We start from the raw sequence: 22,475 nt of genomic DNA on the forward strand, positions 1-22,475 counted from the left end.
TGTCAGTAAATTAAAAAAAGAAAAAAGAAAAAAATTCTTCAGGAGATAGGTAGATAGGCTTAGTTCCTTGAATATACACGTGTGCGTATGTATTTATTTTAATTTCCACAATACAATTATATCTCTCAAGAAAAAACTAACCCCAAACAACTACCCTGAATTACAATAGCATCAGTCAAAATTCAAAGATATTTTTGGTGCATAGTGTCCATTGCAAATACAGATTTCTGTTGGGAGCAAAAGAGAAACCAGGATTATCTTTGATAAAATGAGAAATGTTACAGGGGTAGTTTCCCCGCTGATCCAAAGAGTTGTGATTTTACTTATATCTCATATATATATATATAAAAACTATCCATATAGCCTTCCCAAGGAGGTTAACCAACTAATTTAATTTAAAACGCCAATTTGATTATTAGTAAATAATAGTGAAAAAAATGTGTTACAATTACAGCACACTGCTACTGTAGTCTCTTATCAAGAAGAATAATTTTTCATATTGCTAAGAACATGTCCTGCACTTTAAAAATGTAAGCTACTAAATTACACATGGCTGGAGCTTGGAGGGAATAAAAGAACAAGAAGTGGAAGGGCACAACAGTATGATTTTAATAATGAACTTCTGGGTTTAATTATTTTATTGTTTAGAGAAGCTTGTTTCATTTGGGGGTTTATTGTGTAGAAATAGCAATATGTCTTCTGGATGTTCGATTGGCACTTTCAATTTTTGCAAAGCTTTTTTTTTTTGCCATTTTTTTGGCCATTTCTACTAAATTCCCCAATTCATTTTTATTGTCTTAACAAAATATTCCATTTCCCAAGGAAGGAATCCTTTCAAAATATACATTTAAGCAGAAGAATTCAGAATTACAGGGATAGCATTGAGTCAAAACGGAAAAAAATCCTTACCTTTAAGCAAACAGCCATAATTTTATAACCGATATTGATGCTCACTTCTACTATTTGATTCCACAAAGTCATAAGCGCATCTTTAATTGTGTGTGTAGGAGTTGCTTGTTGACCTTGGTGGGATCATGCATTTAAACATTTGCCATGGCAAAGCTTAGTTGTGCTTCTGTTTAACAAAACGTAATTTGACTTGGAAAATGCAGTCAGTTAATACCACATAACAAACTAGTTATAAACGCTATGTGTTTATAAATATACTGGAATATTAAGAAGCTCCCAGCTTTCCTAACAGTGAAAGAGAACCTATCATACTCCCCTGTATGGACACGTACCGAACATACTACTGCTAATTTTAGAACTAATGACTGTAAAGCATTTGCATGCCAGTTTAGATACCTTGTGTACTTTAAAAGCAGAGAAGCAAGAATGTTTATTATCCAAAATAAGAAGGAGAGAGGATGGGAAGTAAATATCTGACATCAGTGAGAAACTGTTGTGTTTAGTCCCAAGCATCACCAGAAGAACTAGCAGACAGTAAGAAGTGATTGTAGCAGTATGAAGAAAATCCATCATTCTAAATTCATCATTCCTTCTGCTAGTGTTCTACTAGTGCACACTTCTTCTAGTGTTACCCCTTCTAAGCAAGTGCCTTCCTAAACAACTCCGAAACACTGTCCTCGGCTTCATTTGACAGACCCTGAGAGAAGTTCCTAGGGTTTCATTTTATTAGCATATAAATAAGAAATTAAGAGTATAAAAGAGTTCAGGTTAAATCACGTCTATCATCTTTGGCTGCCATGGACAGCTAAGCCCATCCCTAAGTCCTTTCATTCTTCAGATGGTAACTCCCACTACTTTCAGTGTGGGGTAACAGGTTATTTATGCCACTGAATTAGCACTGACCCACTTAATCAAACAATAAATTCTGGTGTTACCTTTGGTCCGCAGGACAACACGGCTTTCATGCTATGCTTTCATACCTAGCCTTTTTCCTGCTGGCATGTGAACGTTCATCATTCCTGCTACCTGCCACAGCTTGGCCTGCCCACCCTAAACGTTGCACTGCTCTCCTTTAATCCTCCTTTCTCTGTGCTCCTTGTGTCTGTTCAATTCCACCTCTCTTTTCTCCTCCTCCGTATCCAGTCAGATCCTCCTTCTCCAGCTCTGTGTCCGAAGACCAGGTAAATGACAGCTGTCCCTCTTCTACCATCTGAGTTCTTTCCATTCCCTCCCACCCATCATTTTGTTGCTATTCTACTCCCATCTGGAGCTTTGTCTCAGCAAATACAACATTCATGTTCTCCACTGCTACTCCTATGTCTAAGCACAGCTCTGCTTTTATAAATGGCATAACAATCTCTTATGATAAACCTTCCCAAGAAATGATACCCTACAAAGACCAGCAATAATTTTAGGCCAAATCATTTTGCATAGAGAGAGCCAGAAGGGCTTAAACATAAATTATTCAGATAATTTCTATGTCTAGATGAACTCGCTGAATCATTTGTTATAGAGGTAAAAATTACGTTACCAAAAATGCTTTGGCAATTTATACCTGAGTCTGAGGGGAAGCATATAAAATTTCTGGAAGGTGAATTCCAGCTCTCGTAAGCAGAGTTTGAAAGCAGCTGAAATGAAAACCATTTGACCTTCAGGTCAAACTCCTGCACGTTCTAATGGGCGTGAGAGCGCCTCCTTTTCTCGGGGCAAGTAAAACAACTGGATCTGCCAGGAGCTGGCCAGGCCAGACCCACATTCTGAGTCACCTTTGAACACTCACTGTTGTGAAAACCAAAAGGATTAAAATAATGATAATTTTTTCTGATTTCTCTTCTTTCTTTCTTTCTTCCACTCTTCTAAAATGGTATAAATTAAGGAAATAGTGTAGAACTGGGGTAGAGATGAAGCCAGCAATGTGTGTTATTGTTTCCTTGCGATGGGACAGATTCTTGTCTGTGCCTTAAATTTAGCATCCATTTTTCTTCAAAACAGTGTCAGAACAACTGTGAACATTTTAGACTCCCGCAGAAGAGCGTGAAAAGGAGCTGCAGAATTGTTGGGGGAGGTGAAGTCACAGTGCTTTAACTGAGTGCATCTATGCTAACAGGAGGCCCTTTTAAAGGCTTCCTTGAAACACAATATTGTCTTCCAGGGTTAATCCAGGATAGTAATAATTAATTGTAAATTGAGAAATGGCTTTATTTCTTCAAAACTAGAAAAACCTGATGCACCAAGCCCACTCACTTAAAGGGCTAGCAGAAAGGACACAACGTGGCCTCACAAAGTGGGAGGCTTACAAACTGTTTAGCTTTTAGAAATGAAAGTGAAGTGAGAATTAAATTCACTCTCTCTTTCTTATAAATTTAGCATCAACAAATGTTTTTAAAATGCATTTATTTGCTGGATTAACGTGGTTTATGTCTTGTATCAAGTAATCTGTGGTGGTGTTCTTTTTGGATATCTGGACATAGTTTTTCATCAACACAAATCACTGCAATTACATGACCAGTAGAAAGGAGAAGGTTGATCACGAGTGATAAAGCCCAAGATGGATTAGTGTCGTATTTCTTCTATCTTTGTTACTTATCTAAAAAGCCATCCTTAGCTGCTTTTTTTCTGATCCAGCTCTTACAAGTTTTTTTATTTGCTTGTTTCCTGCTACTTGAGTGAGAGCCTTTTAAGATGGTGGTAGGTTTTCATAGTGCAAACAGAAGGGCTTTTAAGTTGCGGTTTTGTTAACAACTTTTTACTCATGGAAGTGGCATAATTTTGAGTTACCAGAGATTTTTAGTATTTTTTAGTATTGAATTATGTTAGAAATATTTTAAACAACGCTGTTTGAGTGTCTTTACTAGTCATGTTCTCTCAATTTGCATTGGTGTGAAGATACCCTGTGAGATATCTTGGTGCCATGGGGGAAAAATTGATGAGTTGGCTGTTGGATTGTGCAAGAAGAAATAATGGCTACTGTAATGAAGCCAAAAGGACAATAAGTTGAACCCATACTGTTCCTGTAGTACAGGTTATGTTTTAGGCTTGCTTATTTTGGCTGAAACTTCCACTTGCATTCTTGAAACGTTATGAAATGTAAGAAACTGCTGCATTGTAATCTTTATTTTGTCTGTTTTTGAAGGCATACGATGGGTTTGCCAGTTTAGGAATATCACGATTGCTGGAACCGTCTGACATGGTTTTATTAGCAATACCTGACAAACTGACTGTTATGACCTATCTCTATCAAATACGGGCGCATTTCTGTGGCCAGGAATTAAACGTGGTTCAAATAGAGGAGAACAGTAGTAAAAGCACATATAAAGTGGGTAACTACGAAACGGACACAAACAGTTCTGTCGACCAGGAAAAATTCTATGCAGAGCTGAATGACCTGAACCGGGAATCCAAGCTGCCACCACCAGACAGTGGTTTGGCAGACTTTGCTTCTCAGGATGACTCGGTATTTGTTAATGACAGTGGTGTTGGTGAATCTGAGAGCGAGCATCAGACTCCTGATGACCATTTAAGCCCAAGCACAGCTTCCCCTTCTTCTCGCAGGACTCGAAGTGACACAGACCCACAAAAATCGCAGCAGAGCTCTGGAAGGACTTCTGCGTCTGAAGACGTTGGGAAGTGTAGCAGTACAGATATAACACAAACGCAGAGTACGTTGGGAAGGAAGAAATTGCTGATAGCTGATGCTTTAGACTTGAGTGACTTGGCACATGTCAGTGATCAAAAAGAGGATGTGTCTCCCACAGTTGCTTCTGAAGATAACGACAAGAAGAGGCACCAGAGCTCAGACAGTACTGTTGGTTTCTCAGAGCAAGAAAAGCTGGGACTTATAGGATCCGCAGAAAGCACAAGAGCAGATCCTGGTTCACCTGTCACAAGGCCAATTTTATCGCCTACTTCTAAGCTTGGATACTCCTATAATAAGGATGCAGATCTTGCAAAGAAACCGCATGCTTCTCCAAGGCAAACAGAATCTGATTGTGATAATGATGCTAGAATAGCTTTAAATCATGCAGATCAAACTGCAAAAACAGCCCAGGTAAGAAATTTAAACTTCCTGTGACCTTGTGAGTCAGGATGGAGATGCCCTTCAAGTTTTTTCTCTGTGTTTGTAATTTGTGTCATATCTTCAGTATAAATGGCAAGGCGTGTGGTATATTGTTACTCTGGGGCAATAAATACTTCAGCCGAAAGTAGGTGATGTTGGAAAAAAAAGCCATTACGTGAAAAATTCATTTATCGGAATTGTCCTACTGATAACCTTTCCAGTCTTTCTCCAGTTAAAGGAATAACATTGTATTCTCAACCAGCTCAAAGGTGTCTTCAAGTCTTTTGCCGTCTTTCTTTAGAGTGCTGCATACTAAAGAAAACCAGAAAAAGACTTACCAATTCATTGATCAATATTAAAATAAAGTAGTTTTTAATACCTTGAAACCTACCAAACATTTCCAGATCTTATCTGAGAAGCCACACAGCCTTGTGAACATAACCCACAATGGTGAGGCAGAAACTCGAGAGTACTAAATTCTGCTGTTCACTGAGTGGGCTTGAGAATGTTACTTAAGCACAATATCATTTTCCTTCCTATAAAGACAAAAAGGCTGTGCCCACTAACCTTGCATGTTTACTGTGAGGCTGAAAGTTGGTTATATAAATGCTGAGTATTATCGGTAAATAATGTCACAAAAATATGTAAAAAATACTGTCAGTCCTGTTTACAAAAATGCCAAAGCGTGCTTATAATTTTGCCACTCTGAAGATCTTTCTTGAGTTTTGGCTTTGTTTGGCTTTGTGCCATTAGCTCTGATAAGACAAAAATACAGCCAGTCTTTGGGTAGCATGGATTGCTTCAAATATTTTTGGTTTTTTCCTGATTAATCACCTTAAGGATTCATTTTATTGTGAGAGAAGCAGTCATAGAATCATCAAATCACAGAATGGTTTTGGTTGGTAGGGACCTTGAAGATCATCTAATTCCAACACCCCTGCAATGGACAGGGATACCTCCCACTAGATCAGACTGTTCAAGGCCCCATCCAACATCTCCAGGGATAGGACATCCTCAACTTCCCTGGGCAACGTGTTCTAGTCCATAGATGTGGGATATTCCTTCCACAGCCAGCTAGTTTCTTTCCTTATGTCAGTGACTAAGCCTCATGAAGTTTCTCTCCTTCGTCATCTTCATGTACTGCATGAGAAACAATTTGGCCCATACAGAATATTAGAGCAGGGGGAGACAGGATGTCTTCTCTACCAGTATTTTCATATGTGAGGCTGTGATAGGCCAAGAAAAAGGAAGAGATTACTTTAAAAATTGTACTCTGTTGTGAATTGCCTTTGCATTTGCAAATGGTAATAAAATCTCAGATGCGATCCTCAGCCTTAGCTTTGAACACTCAATTGTTGCTTAGTCAGCCATCTCAATTTCCTTGTGGATGTTGCAGGAGCACAACCTGCAAGATCTGTCCCAGCTCATGTACAGGCCTAGAGACACATTTTCCCAGAGTCTTCACAGTTGATCTTGACTAAGAAGTCAGTGCTTGGGAATATATAGGCATGGGGACTCATGTTGCTGGTACAGAAGCCCCCCTTCTGTCATTTCTACTCTGCAATGTAGTTGGTCATGTGTATGTGGGTATTTATAAATGTGGGTATTTATAAATGAAGCAAAAGCAGATATTTTTGCTGGTTTTTGCCATGCACCGAGCCCCTTTCTGTTCAATTTAACTTATAAATGAACGATACCCATATAAGTAGCCAACAAAGTGTCACATTTGCATACATATTAAAGTAAATAAGTAAACATATAGCACATTTAACATAGCTTCCATGAAGCCAATTATTTTTTTTCCACAATTGCAGTTTAAAAGCATTAAATGTTGATAGAAATTAAATTCTAAGAGAATGAGAGAGAACTCCTATTTACATTATAAAGGCCTACAACTTTTTTTTAATTTTACATTTTGATCATCTTTACTTTCCATTTCTATAGAATGCTCTGTCACATCATAAAGCTGTAATCCATCTTATTCCTGACCTTTATTATATAGGAAGGCTTCTGGCTATTTACTACTGTATAAATGTTAAGTGCCCTGAGACTGCCTTGCAGTTAATTGTATTTCTTTATTTTTAAGCAACGAATGTTGTCAAGACAGGAAGAACTTAAAGAACGAGCAAGAGTTCTGCTGGAGCAAGCAAGAAGAGATGCAGCTTTAAAGGCAGGGAATAAGCAACTAACCAATACAATCATCCCAGCCCGTAATAAGCAGCTGAATGATGTAAGAAATATTAGCCAATATGGCAGTTTACATAGTTAAAATTTATTGCATGTGCATATGCTTTTGTGGGGGTCATGTCCTTGCAGAATATTTTCCATGCTGAATCTCCCAGTGCACTGGTTTGTCATCTACACTTAGTTCACTTTTGAAGCCTGTTTCTCCTAGTGATGTGACCAACAGAAACATGCCTTAGACTTTGCTGGAAGCAGAGGTCTGGGAGCACCTTCTTTGATTGACACTGCGGTTTCTAATGGGGCAAGAAACAAAAGTTACTTATTAAATGATAGTGAAGTAATTTATGCGATTTTTGATTACTTCTCTTTTTTCAGTTAATGTAAATGCATTCCCTGAGCGTGTGACATCAGCTGCTTGCTGCTTCATAAGTGCTGTTACAATGAATGAAGCTGCCTGTGACAGTCTTGTAAAAAGAGTTGATGGAACAATTCCTTTTTATCACCGAAGTTGATTATGCTGGTGAGATGGGAAAGTGGAGCTGGGGAACAAGCTCCAGTGTTGAAGCAGTTATGGCTGCACCTCCAGTGGCCTCTGTGGTGACCTGGAAGGATGCATACTCTCTGGAGATGAAAGCTAATTAATATTTATGCAAACCTTTGCAGTGTGGATTTTGTGATTCTAACTATTGAGTATTAGAGACTGTACTGGCAGCTGAGAATGTAAATGTAACTGAAAACTAACGATACAGAAAAAGGCTTGATTCTGTACTGATTCACTTTTTTCCGAAGCTAATCCCAAGGGGCAGATTCTAGTTTTACGTAAATGGGATCATACGCTCAAGAAATGAAGACAGTGATTTACATGTCTTTTTTCGTTCCCTTAACTATCTTGGATCCATGCTGTACAGGTTTTTTTTTTCATAACAATTCCTCTGCCAAAACTGACACTTCTTTTTTCTTCAAATGCATTCACATATGCAGACAAGTCTTATTTGTAGAATGATAACAGAATGTTATATAAGCAGTTTTTCTATTACTTTGTATTTAAGTCTTTCCTAGATAAGTACACTTCAGTAAAAATTTCACTTTGGATTATTTAAAATTAATTTTTCATAAAGCAAAAATTATTAGGGGAGGGGTACAATAGGCAACTACTCAGACAAGAACAACTATAGTTAAAGTTCCTTACCCTTTTTTATTACAAGCTCCTATTTTCAAAAGTTTTACAACTCTGCTAGTATTTCATTGTTTGAGCTGAAATTTTCCCTGGCAGATCTGTGCCTCAAGGTAATGTTTTTTTATTTATTATTACTTAAAAAAAAACATGTTTAAATGCTTCTTTATGTTAGGTTGGATAAAGCATTATTTTATTTGTGATAAAAAATGTCCTATGGGAAGAGAGTCTCATCCCCTTGAAAAGTGTGTTCAAACCAAAATTGTGTTAATCGAACAATCTCATCAGAGAGCCTTTAAGTTCAGAAGAGTTGGTGTCAGTAAAAATTGTATGGGCACAGCAGGCAAGACCATCTTTTACCTTTACCATTGCTCCCCTAAGGGTCAAGGCCCATTGTGATGCAGATTATAGTAATGGGAAGCAAAACTTTCTCTTTTAGACTCAAACTCCTGCTGATGAAATCCAAATAGGAGGAAAAGGAGCTACCCCATTGGCATGCAGAGGAGAGATGCCCTGGGCAGCTGGCAAGGAGGCAGATATTAATGTGAAGTTAGACAAAAATGAGGACTGTGTCTAGGCCACGAAAACCAACTGAAGGATAGGGGACGGGGACGGAGTTCTCAAGGTGAGAGTCAGAATTGCATAGTCAGATTGCCCTTGAGACCTTACTTCATTTAGTGCAGAAGCTAAAAAATTAATTAGAAGCCTGCAGAAAAGGATCTTTTAGGGCTGCTTTGCAGACCCAGTTTCTTGCTGCCTCTGTCAGAAGCTCTTTACGATGTTGGGAAGGTACCATGAACCCGACATATTCAAGGTGACAGATTCCTTGATATCTGATTTCCAACTCAAGAGAACCTGGGTGTTCTGAGCATACAGGTAATTGGCACTCTTGACTTGAGTGCCAGAAATATAAGAATAACAAAAGTTCCTCGGTGCAGAAGAGTGTGCAGAGATGTGATTTGGAAACTCTTAGATAGAATAGTGGAGAGTGCCACAGAAATGACCCTGAAGAAATAATAATTTAGTGTTCAGAGAAAAGTTTAAATAGTGTATTTTAAACAAGGTGTAGGGTAGGCAGTGAATGAGGAGGGTTAAGTGAGATATTGAACAGTTGTTCATTTACTGAATGTTGCCATGGACACTGAAAAAGACAAGTATCCTGTAGGGAAGAAAAAGTATGAATTATGCAGTTAAAGACTGTATGAAATAAGAACCAGTGCAAGGTTGTGCAGCTAGTGTAATTTCAACATTTTCTAACTTTTGAGTGCTTGACTTACCAAGCTCATCATTCTCCTAATGGGTTTCTGTGGGAAACATGTGTTGTGAAAGGAGGCTGCCTTTAATAGAGGCTGGTAAAGTATTCTTATGTCATATACGAGGTGGAGTTGATATATATAATATGTAATATATAAAGCTGTATATAACATATGTATATGGTATACATATATTATAAACATATATGTTCTGATGTATATATGCATCAGCATATCTAAATATAAGATAAAATACATAGGTTTCTGTTTAATGTGTTTCATCTTCATAGATACGATCTTCATAGACATTTCTATTTGATGTAGTTGTGCCAGTTTACTCCAGGTCATTGCTTACTGGATTATTAGAAAATAGTACAAACTTATTTCTAGTCAGTGTTTTCTGGTCATTAAGGTTAATAATTAGAACTTTGACTCAAACCAGTGTTGTGTATGTCTGTGCAGTGATGTGTAGTGGTGTGTTATCCAAATGAGAGTTATGATAATGATAATCAGCATTTTGTAGTATGAATTGGACTAGGCTGGATTGATTTGAGGGGTGGATTGAGAGGGATTCAAAAGAAAATGGTTTATAATAGGAAAATCTAATTTAAAGTAAGAAAATTTTAAAGAAATAGTCCTGGGCCAGTACTTTCAAAAGTAACTCCTAAAGTTTGCAATTGCACTATTTCTGATACCTTTAAGAAAAGAGCTTTAAGCAACCCAGCCTTTCAGACCATGCTCTGAAAATCAATCACCCCAGGTAAGCTAATCCTGCAGAGTTGTTAGTTACTTCTGAAAATCTTGTTTCATAGGCCTTGCTGTTACCAGTTTACATTTGTCATTTGAGAACTATGAATTGCTGTTTTCTTAGTAAACAAGTGAGAACAATATATAGTGCATGAGGTGTATTGCTCCTTGAGGTAACAAAAGTCTGTTGTATGTTCATAAATACTTGGTATCTGCTCACTTGATTTGTTTTGGTCAAAGTGTTCCTGTTTCTTGTCTCAGCACAGAATAAATACTTTAGACCTTCTTCAGCTTAAGCCTTACCCTTCCTCTGTCAGAATCAATATTGTGCTGTTTTTTCAGTAATTGTCAACTCTGAGTTTGCTCTTTTTTTTGCTTTTCTTTTTCAAGTCTGTTGTCTCTTTATTAACCAATAACTAGCCTCTCGTGAAGTATGGGCTGTTTTCCCATGACGCATCCATTATCTTGGCTGTTTACTGTTTTTTCATGAGTCTTCTTTCTTGCTGCAATTTGCTTCCATCTTCTCATGTTTGTACTCTGGGGCCCAAGTCAGTATTCTCACTCATTTTGCCTTTTTTTTGTCTTTTTAACTCAGTAATTGATGAAGTTATGGGAGCAGAAGATGAGGGCACTGAATTTGCTTGTATACTTGTTAACTCAGTCCCATTTCCCTCTGAATCACATATTTCTCATTGCATCCCAAGCTGTATCCTATTGCCCTTCTTTAGCTTGCATTGTCTTGGTTTTTCCTCTCTCTCATCCGCTCTCTGCCCTGACCATTTCAGCTCCCCTTCTTCTTTTAACTTTGTTTCTTAATACTCACTCTCTTTACTCTTCTTCCCTTAGGCATCTTCCCTCTATGGCTTCTGCCCCATCACCTCTCGTTCCACCTGATTTAGCCCCATCATTCTCTGCTTGCTTTTTCTATTTGTATCACATTAGCCCCTTTTCTTTTCTCTCATTTCTTCCCTGCTTGCAGCATGAGAATTTTTTTACTGTTAGGTCTGCTCATTCCGTGCTTTTCAGAAGCCTTCAGTCTGCAAGCTGGTATGCATGCCAGCCTGTATGGAGGTATTTAAGCCTATAGACAGGTATTTGAAGTCTAAGAAGAGACGGCATTGATCACAAACTCCTTGAAAACGTGCTCATGGTTTGGGAGGGTCATAGATATGTCCTTAAAATTGATGCAGCCTTTTGGAGACTGGAAGAATTAGCTTGAGAGCTTTGTGAACAGAGTTACTGATCCTCTGGATTCTTTCCTCTATGGTAGATTTATAAACAGCTCAGCCTTTCTACTTGCTTTCTTGATGTAGGTGTGCATGTAGTGATTCTTTACGAGATGCTTCTGTCATTTCCCATCTGGTATAGCAGCTGTAATCACTTAGCTTTTAACCAGCAGAGCCTTTTTATTAGCTTACTCATTTTTATTTAATTCACCTTTTCTCATGATGATTATCACAGGGCTAGAAGGGACATATCTGCTCCCACCAGATGCTGTAAAATATCAGTCTGTAGTGATAGTTGTTAGCAGCAGCAGCTTGGGTGGAATGAGGTGTTGGAAAGGTGAGGAAACTGGATCTGGTCTATACAACTGAACTGGCAAAGTGGCAGGCTACAGGGGACCACAAGTGGGTAATATTCAGGACACACAGGGCTAAAAGGTCTTTCCAGCAGCAAACCCTCACTTGTGGAACATGGAGTGGAATCCATAATTCTCAAGTCTCAGCCTAACTGCACTGTCAGCAAATTACCTGCAAAGGCCGGTGGCAGAATGTTGATTTTATTCTACTTTAATGACTGGTCCACATAAAGAATGAGAATTTACTACAGCTGTAGTTTACTCTATAAACTCAAATGGCTGTGGTTATGGAGTCAGTGTGATTACAGAGGATGGAATTGGGAGTTAAGAAATGCACTGGCAACTTTAATTAACCTCCTTTGTGTATATGCATTATGATGCAGTCTTTAATTATGTGATCACATACTATTTTCCCCAAAGCAACTGTGTCTCATTTAGCTTAGAAGATTGAGGTGATGTAGAAGGCTGTTTGTCCAGAGAACCTCTGTCCTTTTGGTTGCAGAAATTGGAAGGTGCTCAGCAAACGAAGCAGGGTTTGCAAGGAGCAAAAGGATGAGGTCACTGCTAAGGTGCTTGAAAGAATTAAATGTAATACTGCCTCAGAGTTCCTGATCAGTACTGCTAAGTCTTTTGAACCAAACTTTCTCCAAGTGGTCATTAAATGTATGCCCTTCCTTTCCAGCTTGCCATTTGAGGCAAAGATTTGATTTGCAGATGTACTAAGCATCCAGATCTGTCAAGGAAATCAATTGGAGCTGTGCTTGAGCCCATGAAGAGCTGCATAAAGCTTAGTATACAGGGGGAAAAAAAAACCCGAACCGGTAATAGGCTTCCCAGAGTGAGTACCCAGTTAGAACCTTTCGGCTGGATCTCTTCATTTCAGTTCTCGTCTGAAGAACAGGGTAATAATACTGCCATGGAGTGTTGCAAGAAGGGAATGTGACTAATGCTTTTGAGGCACTTAAATGCTGTAGTGATGAGCACTGCAGAAAAGCACTTGAAGAAATTAATAGTTCTGCCTATAGAGCAAGATTTGAATATTATGGAGTAAAGAATGGTGCTACATATTGATGGGCCTACATATTGAACAGCAAAAATAAACCAGAGTATGGAACACCACTGGGGAGCTCAGATCTGGGCTGAAATCGAGGAGAGTAAAAGTAAATGGGGGTGCCGCAACAAAGCTGTGTTCTAAAAATGGGGTGAAAATTAATATTGTTCTCAGTAGTTTTATTTCTGGCATCTCCTAAGTAGTGTATAAAATTCTTTAAACTCGTTTTTGCAATGTAGGTAGCTTTAGCAGAGAACGCCATATACCATGGAATTAATGAAAAACAGTGCTCACCTGGCAAAAGATGTGTTTTTCTTCTGAATACAGGCCATGAATTGTTCCTGAAATTATTGGGGTTTTGCTTGAACTAAGGATACCTCGTTGGTGAATTTAGGTGCTGAATTGGGCCCTCAATATGGATTCAGCCAAAAATTGTGCGTATTTAGGACCCACCATAGGTTCTGGGGTGCAGGAGTTCAGTAGCGTGATAACCAGAGGGAATTGCTCTGTCTTTTGCCACTTGTGAAATAGGAAAACAGTAATTCTTTCTTCACAGCAGTGTTCTGAGGATGACTACACTAAAAATTGTGAGGGATTACATTTATACAATAAGAATTTAAAACCAACTCAATATAAACTGAAGGGATGTTTTCAGAGAGCAATCCTGATGCTGCTGCTGTGCTTAAGTGCAACTGTTGCTATCCTGTTTTCTGTATAGAGAAAGACTTGGGGTTCCTTACCTCTGCTACCATTATTTCATATTTATTCAAGTTGAATGACAGCTACAGCTGCCTACTTAGAAAAAAAAAAAGGTTTGAAAGAGCAGTGGGGACCATATTCAGCTTTTGTAGTAGAGTCTGTAGATACGAAGTACCTCACCAAAAAGCTGGTACCTCCAAAGATGCAAAAATTGTCTGTGTACAGAGGGGAGCAGGAATGAGCTATGCCCTGAGAGTGTTTCTTTCTGCTCAGGATATTGCTTTTTATTACTCCCTTGCTCAAAGGACTTGTTGCAGCTGTGTCTAATTCATACTTAATAAGCTCTTTCTACTTCAGGTGTCAATCTGTTTTGCCCATTACTTTTCATTTTCATAAATATTTGAGTGCAAAATAGTGACTTTTTTTTTTCTTTTTGCATCAGCACTGCACTATTGGAAATGGATGTGCATTTAGAAAAGCTTCAGAAAGTGTTAAAATTTGAAAGGAGATGAGTTTGTATATTCTTACTTTAATTTTGATTGCATACATTTGCACAGGTATGGGATATGGTAGCAGCCATAAAATAAAAATAAAGCGTTATTTTAAATGTTCCGAAAAAGTTTTAATAAATGTTCCCATTTATTGATCATATCCTGCTGCCCCTCTGAGCTAATAAGCTCGTAAGTGTCTTGGTCTGATATGTGACCAAAAAGTAAATCCTAGTCAACATGCCCAGAAGTGATACTGAATGCTAGCTCACAATGAAAATAGAATATTTTCCTTTGATTGAAAGGTGCCTTAAGTTCAAGTTAGCATTGCAGGTATTCTTTCCTCCAAAAATTTTAACAGGCTCTTGAAAATGAGTACCGAATAGCTTTATTCCATAATTTTTATTTCTATATGAAACCGGAATCCCTCGTTCTGTTGCATTAGGCAAGTCACATAGCTCATCAGTGGATTTTTTTTTGGCTGATTTTTTTTTTTTGTAGTCTCCTCAGCTGAAACACAAGTATTTGTAATTGAGGTGGCAGTGTTAATTCATTTAAGGAAACACTCCCAATTTATTCCCATTTTGTTTTTCTTTAAAAACTAAGAGAGAAAAACTGATCTTTATTAATTAAAAATCTAGCATGAATTTATTGAGGTGTAGGACTTTGCAGATGGCAGCCTTGGTCTGTTAATATTAATTGGAAAATATTGATTGAAAAAAGACTAGTCTGTCATGCTGATAATTGTGACCAGATTTAGATATGATCATTAGATCTCCCTGAGATTACAAAGAAGCAGTTACCATCTAATTGGTAAAAAGATTGAACATTATTTTGGTAATCCCTGAGCTTTGGTAACTTATTCCCTGTTGTTCATTTATATGTCTTGTCTGTATGCCACTATAAAATGGGTAAATATGGTTTAAGCTGATAAGACTATGCTGTATAGTATTTACATTTCACGAGCATTCCAAGTTTTATAGCTGTTTTAACAATATACTTTTCTTTAAATGAAGGTTAGACCTACTGACTGAACACTTCAAAACCACCACTGAACTGATATTTACTTCTTTATAAAGACATGCTAAGGTTGAGATAGTCTGATCTCATTTCCTTGATGGCAAGAACAAACAAGTTGTTTTATTTAACATTACTCAGTACATGAAAAATAAAAATAATCTGTAAATTTCCAGGAAGGTTCTACAACTTTTGCTTTCATATCTGATCTGTTTAAGCACTTTCTTACTATGAAGTTGTGATATTTCAGTGTACTAAAATACTGCTGTAGACAACTCCCTAACATAGCTGGGGAAATAAATCAATTAGTGCAAGTAAACTCATTTCTAACAAGACGTAGTATGCACTGTCAGATTTGTACCAGGAGGGATTTCATTAGTAAAGTGTAACCTTTGATAGTGCAAGACAAATGTTGTCCAGTTTGAGTTTAGATATAAATGCTTGAGATTCTCAGCTGAATTTTATTGCTGCTGTTTCTGTAAGCTGTATCTATTTACAACACTTAACCATCTAGCCTAAATACATAAATATGCAGTTATTTATTATGTGAATGTAAATTCGAGGTACTGCATGATCTGCAGCCATAACGTTAACTCACATGCTCACAAAAGAATAAGCTTTCAATTTATTAACTGAATTTTAAGATCATGTGAACAGCATTACTTCAAAAACTTAAGCATCTCCTATCCATTTATAAATACTAGCAAGAATAAAAAAGATCTCGGTGTTTCCAAGCTCTCCCTTTGTGTAGCGAGACACGGGTTTCTTAGCATCTGGAATGCTCTTTTTCTATCGCTGCTAATAATTGTGGACGTTTTCTGTGTGGATGTTCAGTACACGCTGTTGTGAATCCCAGGATGATATCGCCATTACTTAAAGCTGTATTTTGCATTGCCGGTTCTGTTATTGCTCAGCATGCACAAGGGTAGAGTTAAAATCTTTATTCATTTCATTTAAAAATGTTTCTTTTGTTCTCCTTATCATGTTCTGGCTTTCCCAAGGATATATGCCTTGAACGAAAAGTCACATGTGCATTACTAATTGTGTGCCATTGTATTTACAGTTCCTAGTGGTGGCACTGTGAAGCTACTAATTCTTTTGCCTCACTTGATGTAAAATAATCTGAGTGTCTTTGATAGCAGTGAAACAGTATTAATTGTTTTGTACATTTCTTGGTCACTCTTCTTAGGTGGTCTTCATAATCTATTAGAACTTTCAGCCAGATTTTTGTAATGTCATGCCTCCAGCAGTGATTAAATTGGTAATTAATGAACAGTCCTTGGCAACATAAACCACATCCCGTTAATTTTCCCTTTTGAGTTTTTAGAAGTTGTCGTCTCTGTCGGAAAGCATTGCGCCACCTTGCTACAGCCCCTTGGCATGAAACCACGACGGCTTCATTTTTTGCAGCCATTAGTAGATCAGAGCAGTAATTTCACAGTATTTTGGTCAGGGTAATTATAGTACCAAGTACCGAGTAGAGTTGGGAATTCACACAAGAAGTCCAGAAATACCAGGTGAGCTTCCTTGTGTTCACTGGGACGTTATGATTAGTTTAATTGGGCTTTGTTTGATTTCAGCCGCGGAGACTCTTTGTGCCACGGCACTGCAGCCACTTTCCACTTTAGTGTTTCTGACCTGCATTGACAGGAACTGGTACAAAAATGAACTCTTTGAAGTGGGACTCTTTGGAGAGGGCAACTGAAAAAGGGGGCAAGTGGTGTATAAGTAGTTTACTGTAGCAAAGCTCAAAACCGTACCAAATACCGTGTGTTTTGCAGGTGATGCAAGTTAAGATCTTTTATATTTTCAGCTGCAATGGATATTATTTCGGCTACGCTCATGCAAGTGTTTAGTAAATTACTGCATTTAGAGATGCAATTTTTATTTAATCGCTGGCTTTTATATAACACTTGCCGTTCTGCCTTCCTTTGAAGAAACAGGCGTTTCTTCCAGCAGAAATACTGCGAATCATCTCTTTAGCCCTGCAAACAAATCTGGGAGAATGCATTAATGAGACTGCAGCTGCACTTAGTAGTTCACATGTCACAAAATAGTAGGTAAAGGCATTCATACTTGAGTGACTGACTATAGGTGTAGCAGCCTTCAGCAGTACATTGTGCACATTAAAGTTGAAATAGTCACTTGCCTGTTGGCTTCTGAATGAAAGGACTGTCACTGGTCACTTCTCCTGAAGCCCTAATGAAACCAAATAGTTTGCTACGAGTTTGGGCCTAACCATTGGGGTGTTTCATGCAGTCTTGTCAGTTGATGTTCATGAATTGACTTGAACGGAGATCAAAGTGTTTCTCAAAATGGAGAAGCGGGGAGAGAGACAGCTCCTTCAATTGCACCACAAGAGCTAATCAAGCCATCAGTTCTTTATGCACTCTGCGTGCCTTTAGAATTTAATAGCCAATGGTTTGTCAGGACAAATTGAAATTCGGGAGTTGGAGGGGGGGCCCTCCTCAGCCCACTGCAGATAATATTCGTGCTTCTCTCTTCTGGAGGCTCGTTTTGGTAAATTTTATGATTTAATATAAAACTGCAATATTGATTAAATATTTAGGATTGAAAAAAAGAAGTCAAGGCAAAGGATTCAATGGGCATTATACTCCTTATCGCTGATTAAAGATCCACGTTTAAAGTGAAAGAGAAACTAGACTCAGCGTGCTTTTCTGTTGCTTTGATTGCTAATGAACTTTTTTGCTGAAACATTTTAAATTGGATTCAGAAGATAGTTTTTTGAGTGTCAGTTAAAACAAAGTCATGTGAAAATGCCTCTCTCCCCCCCTCCCTCTCTCTCTTTTTAATTGATATGATTTAGGCTGAGGAAAATGGTAAGGGGGATTTTTCTATTGCAGAAGCAATTTTTAAGGGATTTAGTCTTATTTAGCCTGAAGGTCTTCACACTAATGAGAGCACTTAAGTTACGTCCAGGCGTTGATTAGAGAGCTCATCTATCAACTGAAGCGTGAGAATTTGTATTTTAGGTACCTTTTATACATTATAAATGTATATGCTTTTTTTTATTACTTTAGACTTTATTTTCCACCAATTGTTAATTACCTTCTTTCACATTCAAGGTGGCTGTAATGCAGCTGACAGAGCACAAACGGGAACAGGGAAATTCTCTACATTTGATGAGAAATAATATTGAAACTGTATCTGTAGGAATTGGCATGCCGAATGCAAATTGCTACCCACGTACATTCCCTAAACCAACACAAGCATCCTTTGGGTCTAAATATATTTATTCAGGGAGCGCAGAATTATACGTTAAAAAATGCCCAACTACCCCCACCCCAAAACTGTGAGTATTTGCTCTACCTGTAGGTTTTTTTGCCATGTTTAAAACACAATAGTGTCTTAATTATTTTCTGAACCATTTGGAAAAGTACAGCTTTTGTAACTTTTTGACATTTCAGATTTAAAAAAAAATTAAAACGTTGCCACCAGCTTGCACTATGAGCAGCCTGTAATAACAGTTAAAAAAGCTTTCTGAACTATTTGACAAGATTTCTTAGTGCTGAGGCCATATGCTGTAGCCTTTAAGCTATTTCTTCCTATCAGTTTCATTATCACCTGCCTCTGAGTCTCCAATATCATCAGTAAGCACATGCAGAATCATAATTATGCCATGTACAAGTTCTTTGATAACATGTACAGTTTTCTTCTTAATTCTTTATCAAATGCATTGATCGTGGCATGTGTGCATTGATCCAGGTCCACCATCTGGCTGTGTGTGATAAGCACAGTGGCATCTTTGCATTTCCACTGTCATTCATTGCGCTACAATTTGGCTGCAGGGGAGTAGTGGCTGGGATTAGCCCTGTTCTGCTACTTACTTGCATTTTAAGTTGACACCTCTACAGCGGCTCAGACCACATTACAAACTGAAACACATACGCACGACTTAGTGATGTGACACTCCTCAATAAGCTTACTCCACTAGCTACTCAACAATCTGTAATTGGATTTGTAGGAATAACAGCAAAAGATTTCCTAAGAATTGCTGGGGACAGAAGGTGAAGTTTTCTCATTATTGGCAAAAGGCTAGGTATAGATCCTAGGCGATTGGTATTTTCCATTAAAAACGAGCTGCTAGCAGTTTGCAGGACATTTTCAAAAAAACCCCAGCAAAATAGGATCCAGAGAGGCACAAGGTTTGCACTTGTTCTTTCCATTCTCATCACACAGAAGTGAACTAGGATCCCACCACCCTCCCCGGAAAATTAAGAGAAGAGGTGGGGGAAATCCCAACTTTCCAAGGCGCCCTGCAGCCTGCTCTGCTTTGTTTGGCTGGGAGGGAACCGGGAGAATTTTTCAGGAGGGCACGTCCTCCTCCCTTGGCGCAGTGCTGCCCGCCCGAGAAGGAGGCTTGCCAGGACAGCCGTCTGAAAGATGCTGCTCTCCATTTTACACATCCCATGGACTTGCCAAAAGTCTTTGTTTCATAACGCCACTTTTTTTTTTAATTATAAAGTCAAGTTTACACAAGAGAAAATCCCTTAAGTGGAGCTCGACAAATGTTGACTCCTACAATGAGTAAGCAGCTTCTTTACCTTCTGTCTGTTACTCAGCTGTGGAAAGGTGCAAGAAAGTACCATCTTTAGACTGTTGATCTCCGATGGGACGTTTTGCCCTGTCTGGACCGTGGCACTGTTTTGGAGTATTTCTCAGCCCACACACTTGAGACCCTGTTTGTGGGTAAGGCCAATAGCGTTGACAGTCATGGTGACAGGCGTAACAAGCTTCTGCGCCCCGCCGCCTTAGGTGATTGTTGTCCTTAATTATACTTCCCAGATGACGGAGAGCACAAACTTGCCTAAGCAGAGAAAATTCCAGGGAAGAAGTTAGAGGAGGGCTTTGCTGCTGCTTTTGGCTTAGATCAACTTTCTTGATGATCTTCCTTGGGAACCCCGTTGGTCGGCAGGGTTGCCCTCACATTGTTCGCTGGGAGAGCACCTCGTTCTTAGTATCAGTGCAGGCGAGCGAGAAGAGAAGGAAAACAGAAAGTGTATTTGGAATTAGGTATTTCAGCCTGTCCTTAAAACCTGCTGTAGAGCCAAGTGCGGTATGAAATAGAAATGCTTGCCTTGATCATCACTTAGATGTGCAGCTCCTAAAGGGTTAAACGGGTTAAATCTTATTTATCTGAATAGAACTGCAGGGCTGTTTTGCAGAATGCTCTAGCACAAATACCTATGGTTCACTTTGACGTAACAATTTTTTTGTTGGTTTCTTTACTTTAAATACTTGAACTGTTAGACCTTTTACTTTTTTCTCTGAGAAAGATGTATTTGTACCAGATTAGAAAAGCTAAACTGTTTCTTTACATTGAATAATCAGCCTGTCATGACAAATCTATCTCCTTCTGCATGAGTAGGTGCCAGTTTGACTAGCTTCTTTTAGGCTCACACTGGGTTTTAAGCTGGATCCATGTGCATGACTGGCAGTGCATTTGTTGGGCCAGATCTAAGGAGCCAGAGAGCGTTCAGCTCCTTTTTGCCTACAAAAGAGCAGCCAGACAACCAGCAAGAGGCCTTGGATGTAGCACAAGGTGATACTTACTTAGTCAGCCATTCTTTTCTTCAAATATATAGATTTTTTTTTCATTTGGTAAACCAAGAGTTTCTGAATTTCAGTGACATGAGGAATTAAATTATCAGTGGATTGTTTTTCTACAGCCAGCATTCCTCACACTAGAAGAACTATACTAAATGAATTGTAAATTTTCCAGAACAAAATATCAAAAAAAAAAAAAGAGAAGGAAAGAAAAATAGAAAATTACTGGCTAACATTTCTTTAAAAATACTTCCGAGACTTAAGGAGGTATATTCCGTTTTACAGCTGCACAACCCCTTTTTGTTCTGGATTTTGGAAGCTTTTTTTCTGAAGGGGACAGTTTGGTTAAGACATTGTGATTCTTCCACTTTTAGATTTTGGGCTACTTCTGTTTTCATTCTGTCTTGTCTCACTAGTCCATCACTGCCATGGATCGCAAACCAATAGCCTCTTCTTTATGATAAGTGACTTGATACTTTTTGTGATGTTATGAAAAAATATTTTCAAGCTATGTACAGTGTGTTGTTAGTAAGGTAGCTGATGTAGACACCAGGCAGAAGACAGAAAATATCTAAGTTGTTTATGTCTGCCTTTGCTGGCCACTTCCTACGACCCGAGTACCACAGAAATCCAAGGCCAATGCACTTTTGTTTATGTCGAGTGTTCCCAGCTTAGCGATTCATATTTTGCTGGCTACCTGTGTATTTTGAGCTGTTCTGAAATAGTCGTAGAGACCAAACATAAATGTGGTCTCTAGGGTGATCAAAGATTTAATCTGACCAGATGGGACAAACTTGAGAAAGATTTTGACTTTCCACTCTGTTTTGCAACAAGAAAGGCTGATTTTTTTTCTCTCGTCCTTTCTTTGTTAGAAAAGGCAGAGATCAGACCATCCCCAGAGAAATGAGCAGGTGTGGCCATTTACAAGCATGTCTGGTTATATTATAAACCAACATAAGAAAAGTTTGAAATGGTTTGAAAAGATGTGCTAAACAGTTTTAATGTTTCATCCCAAATCCTATTTACTCAAACAAGAGCTGATCGAGGTCACAGTAAAATCCTACCTGCCCAAATCTTTAAAGCTTGTGTAATTGTATTTTATTTTATTTTATTTTATTTTATTTTGTTTTGTTTTATTTTGTTTTTATTCTGTCTTCTCTACTAACTGAATAGGTACATTTTGATAATCCTTGCCTCTGGACAAGCACAGAAGTCTTTTTCTTTCTGAATGGCTAATAACAGAGCCGTTCTTCCTGTGTAATGATGAAAGAGATGGCAGTCAAGTTCTTTCTCTTAGAGGTACTGTGCACTCGGGGCCGACCACGAACAATTTTGAAACCTACAGTTATGGGAATTGCTCCCCCTCATAGGCACATATCTGGTTTAATTTTGTTGCTGTGGAGTATCACTGATTTACCACTTCTCCCCCCGCCCCAAGTCTATGGACACGGTAAAAATTTTCTTTTTAAACTTCAAATAAATGCAGCTCACAGGATTAAATATATATATTTTTACAGGAAGAGGATAATGCGTTATCAGACTTCTGGTGTAAACTGAGTTTAGATCTTCCCAAAATTCTACCAAAGGATGGCCGAAAATCCCCGGCAGAGTTTGTTTGTTTTTTTAAAAAGCAAGAAGATTGCAGAATTTGAAGTGATTGAAGGAGATGGGGCTTATAAGGCTGGTTAGGGATTTTTAACCCCTGCACAACTTTACCATTCTTGGTATTTTACTGAGTTGGTCAGCTCT

General features: G+C 38.3%; 1 protein-coding gene across 11 annotated transcripts in view; it reads left to right on the forward strand.

Moving 5' to 3' along the window:
• The window catches only part of EHBP1 (EH domain binding protein 1), a 223,116-nt gene that overhangs the window by 145,491 nt on the left and 55,150 nt on the right, over positions 1 to 22,475 (forward strand). For all 11 annotated transcript variants that reach the window (XM_069850070.1, XM_069850071.1, XM_069850072.1 and 8 more), the window contains 2 exons: positions 4,043 to 4,957; positions 7,053 to 7,196. In XM_069850070.1, the coding sequence (XP_069706171.1) occupies positions 4,043 to 4,957; positions 7,053 to 7,196 (1,059 nt within the window). The remainder of the gene's footprint in view (positions 1 to 4,042; positions 4,958 to 7,052; positions 7,197 to 22,475) is intronic.

Source organism: Phaenicophaeus curvirostris, chromosome 2 (assembly GCF_032191515.1).
Source record: "Phaenicophaeus curvirostris isolate KB17595 chromosome 2, BPBGC_Pcur_1.0, whole genome shotgun sequence".
Classification (NCBI taxonomy): domain Eukaryota; kingdom Metazoa; phylum Chordata; class Aves; order Cuculiformes; family Cuculidae; genus Phaenicophaeus; species Phaenicophaeus curvirostris.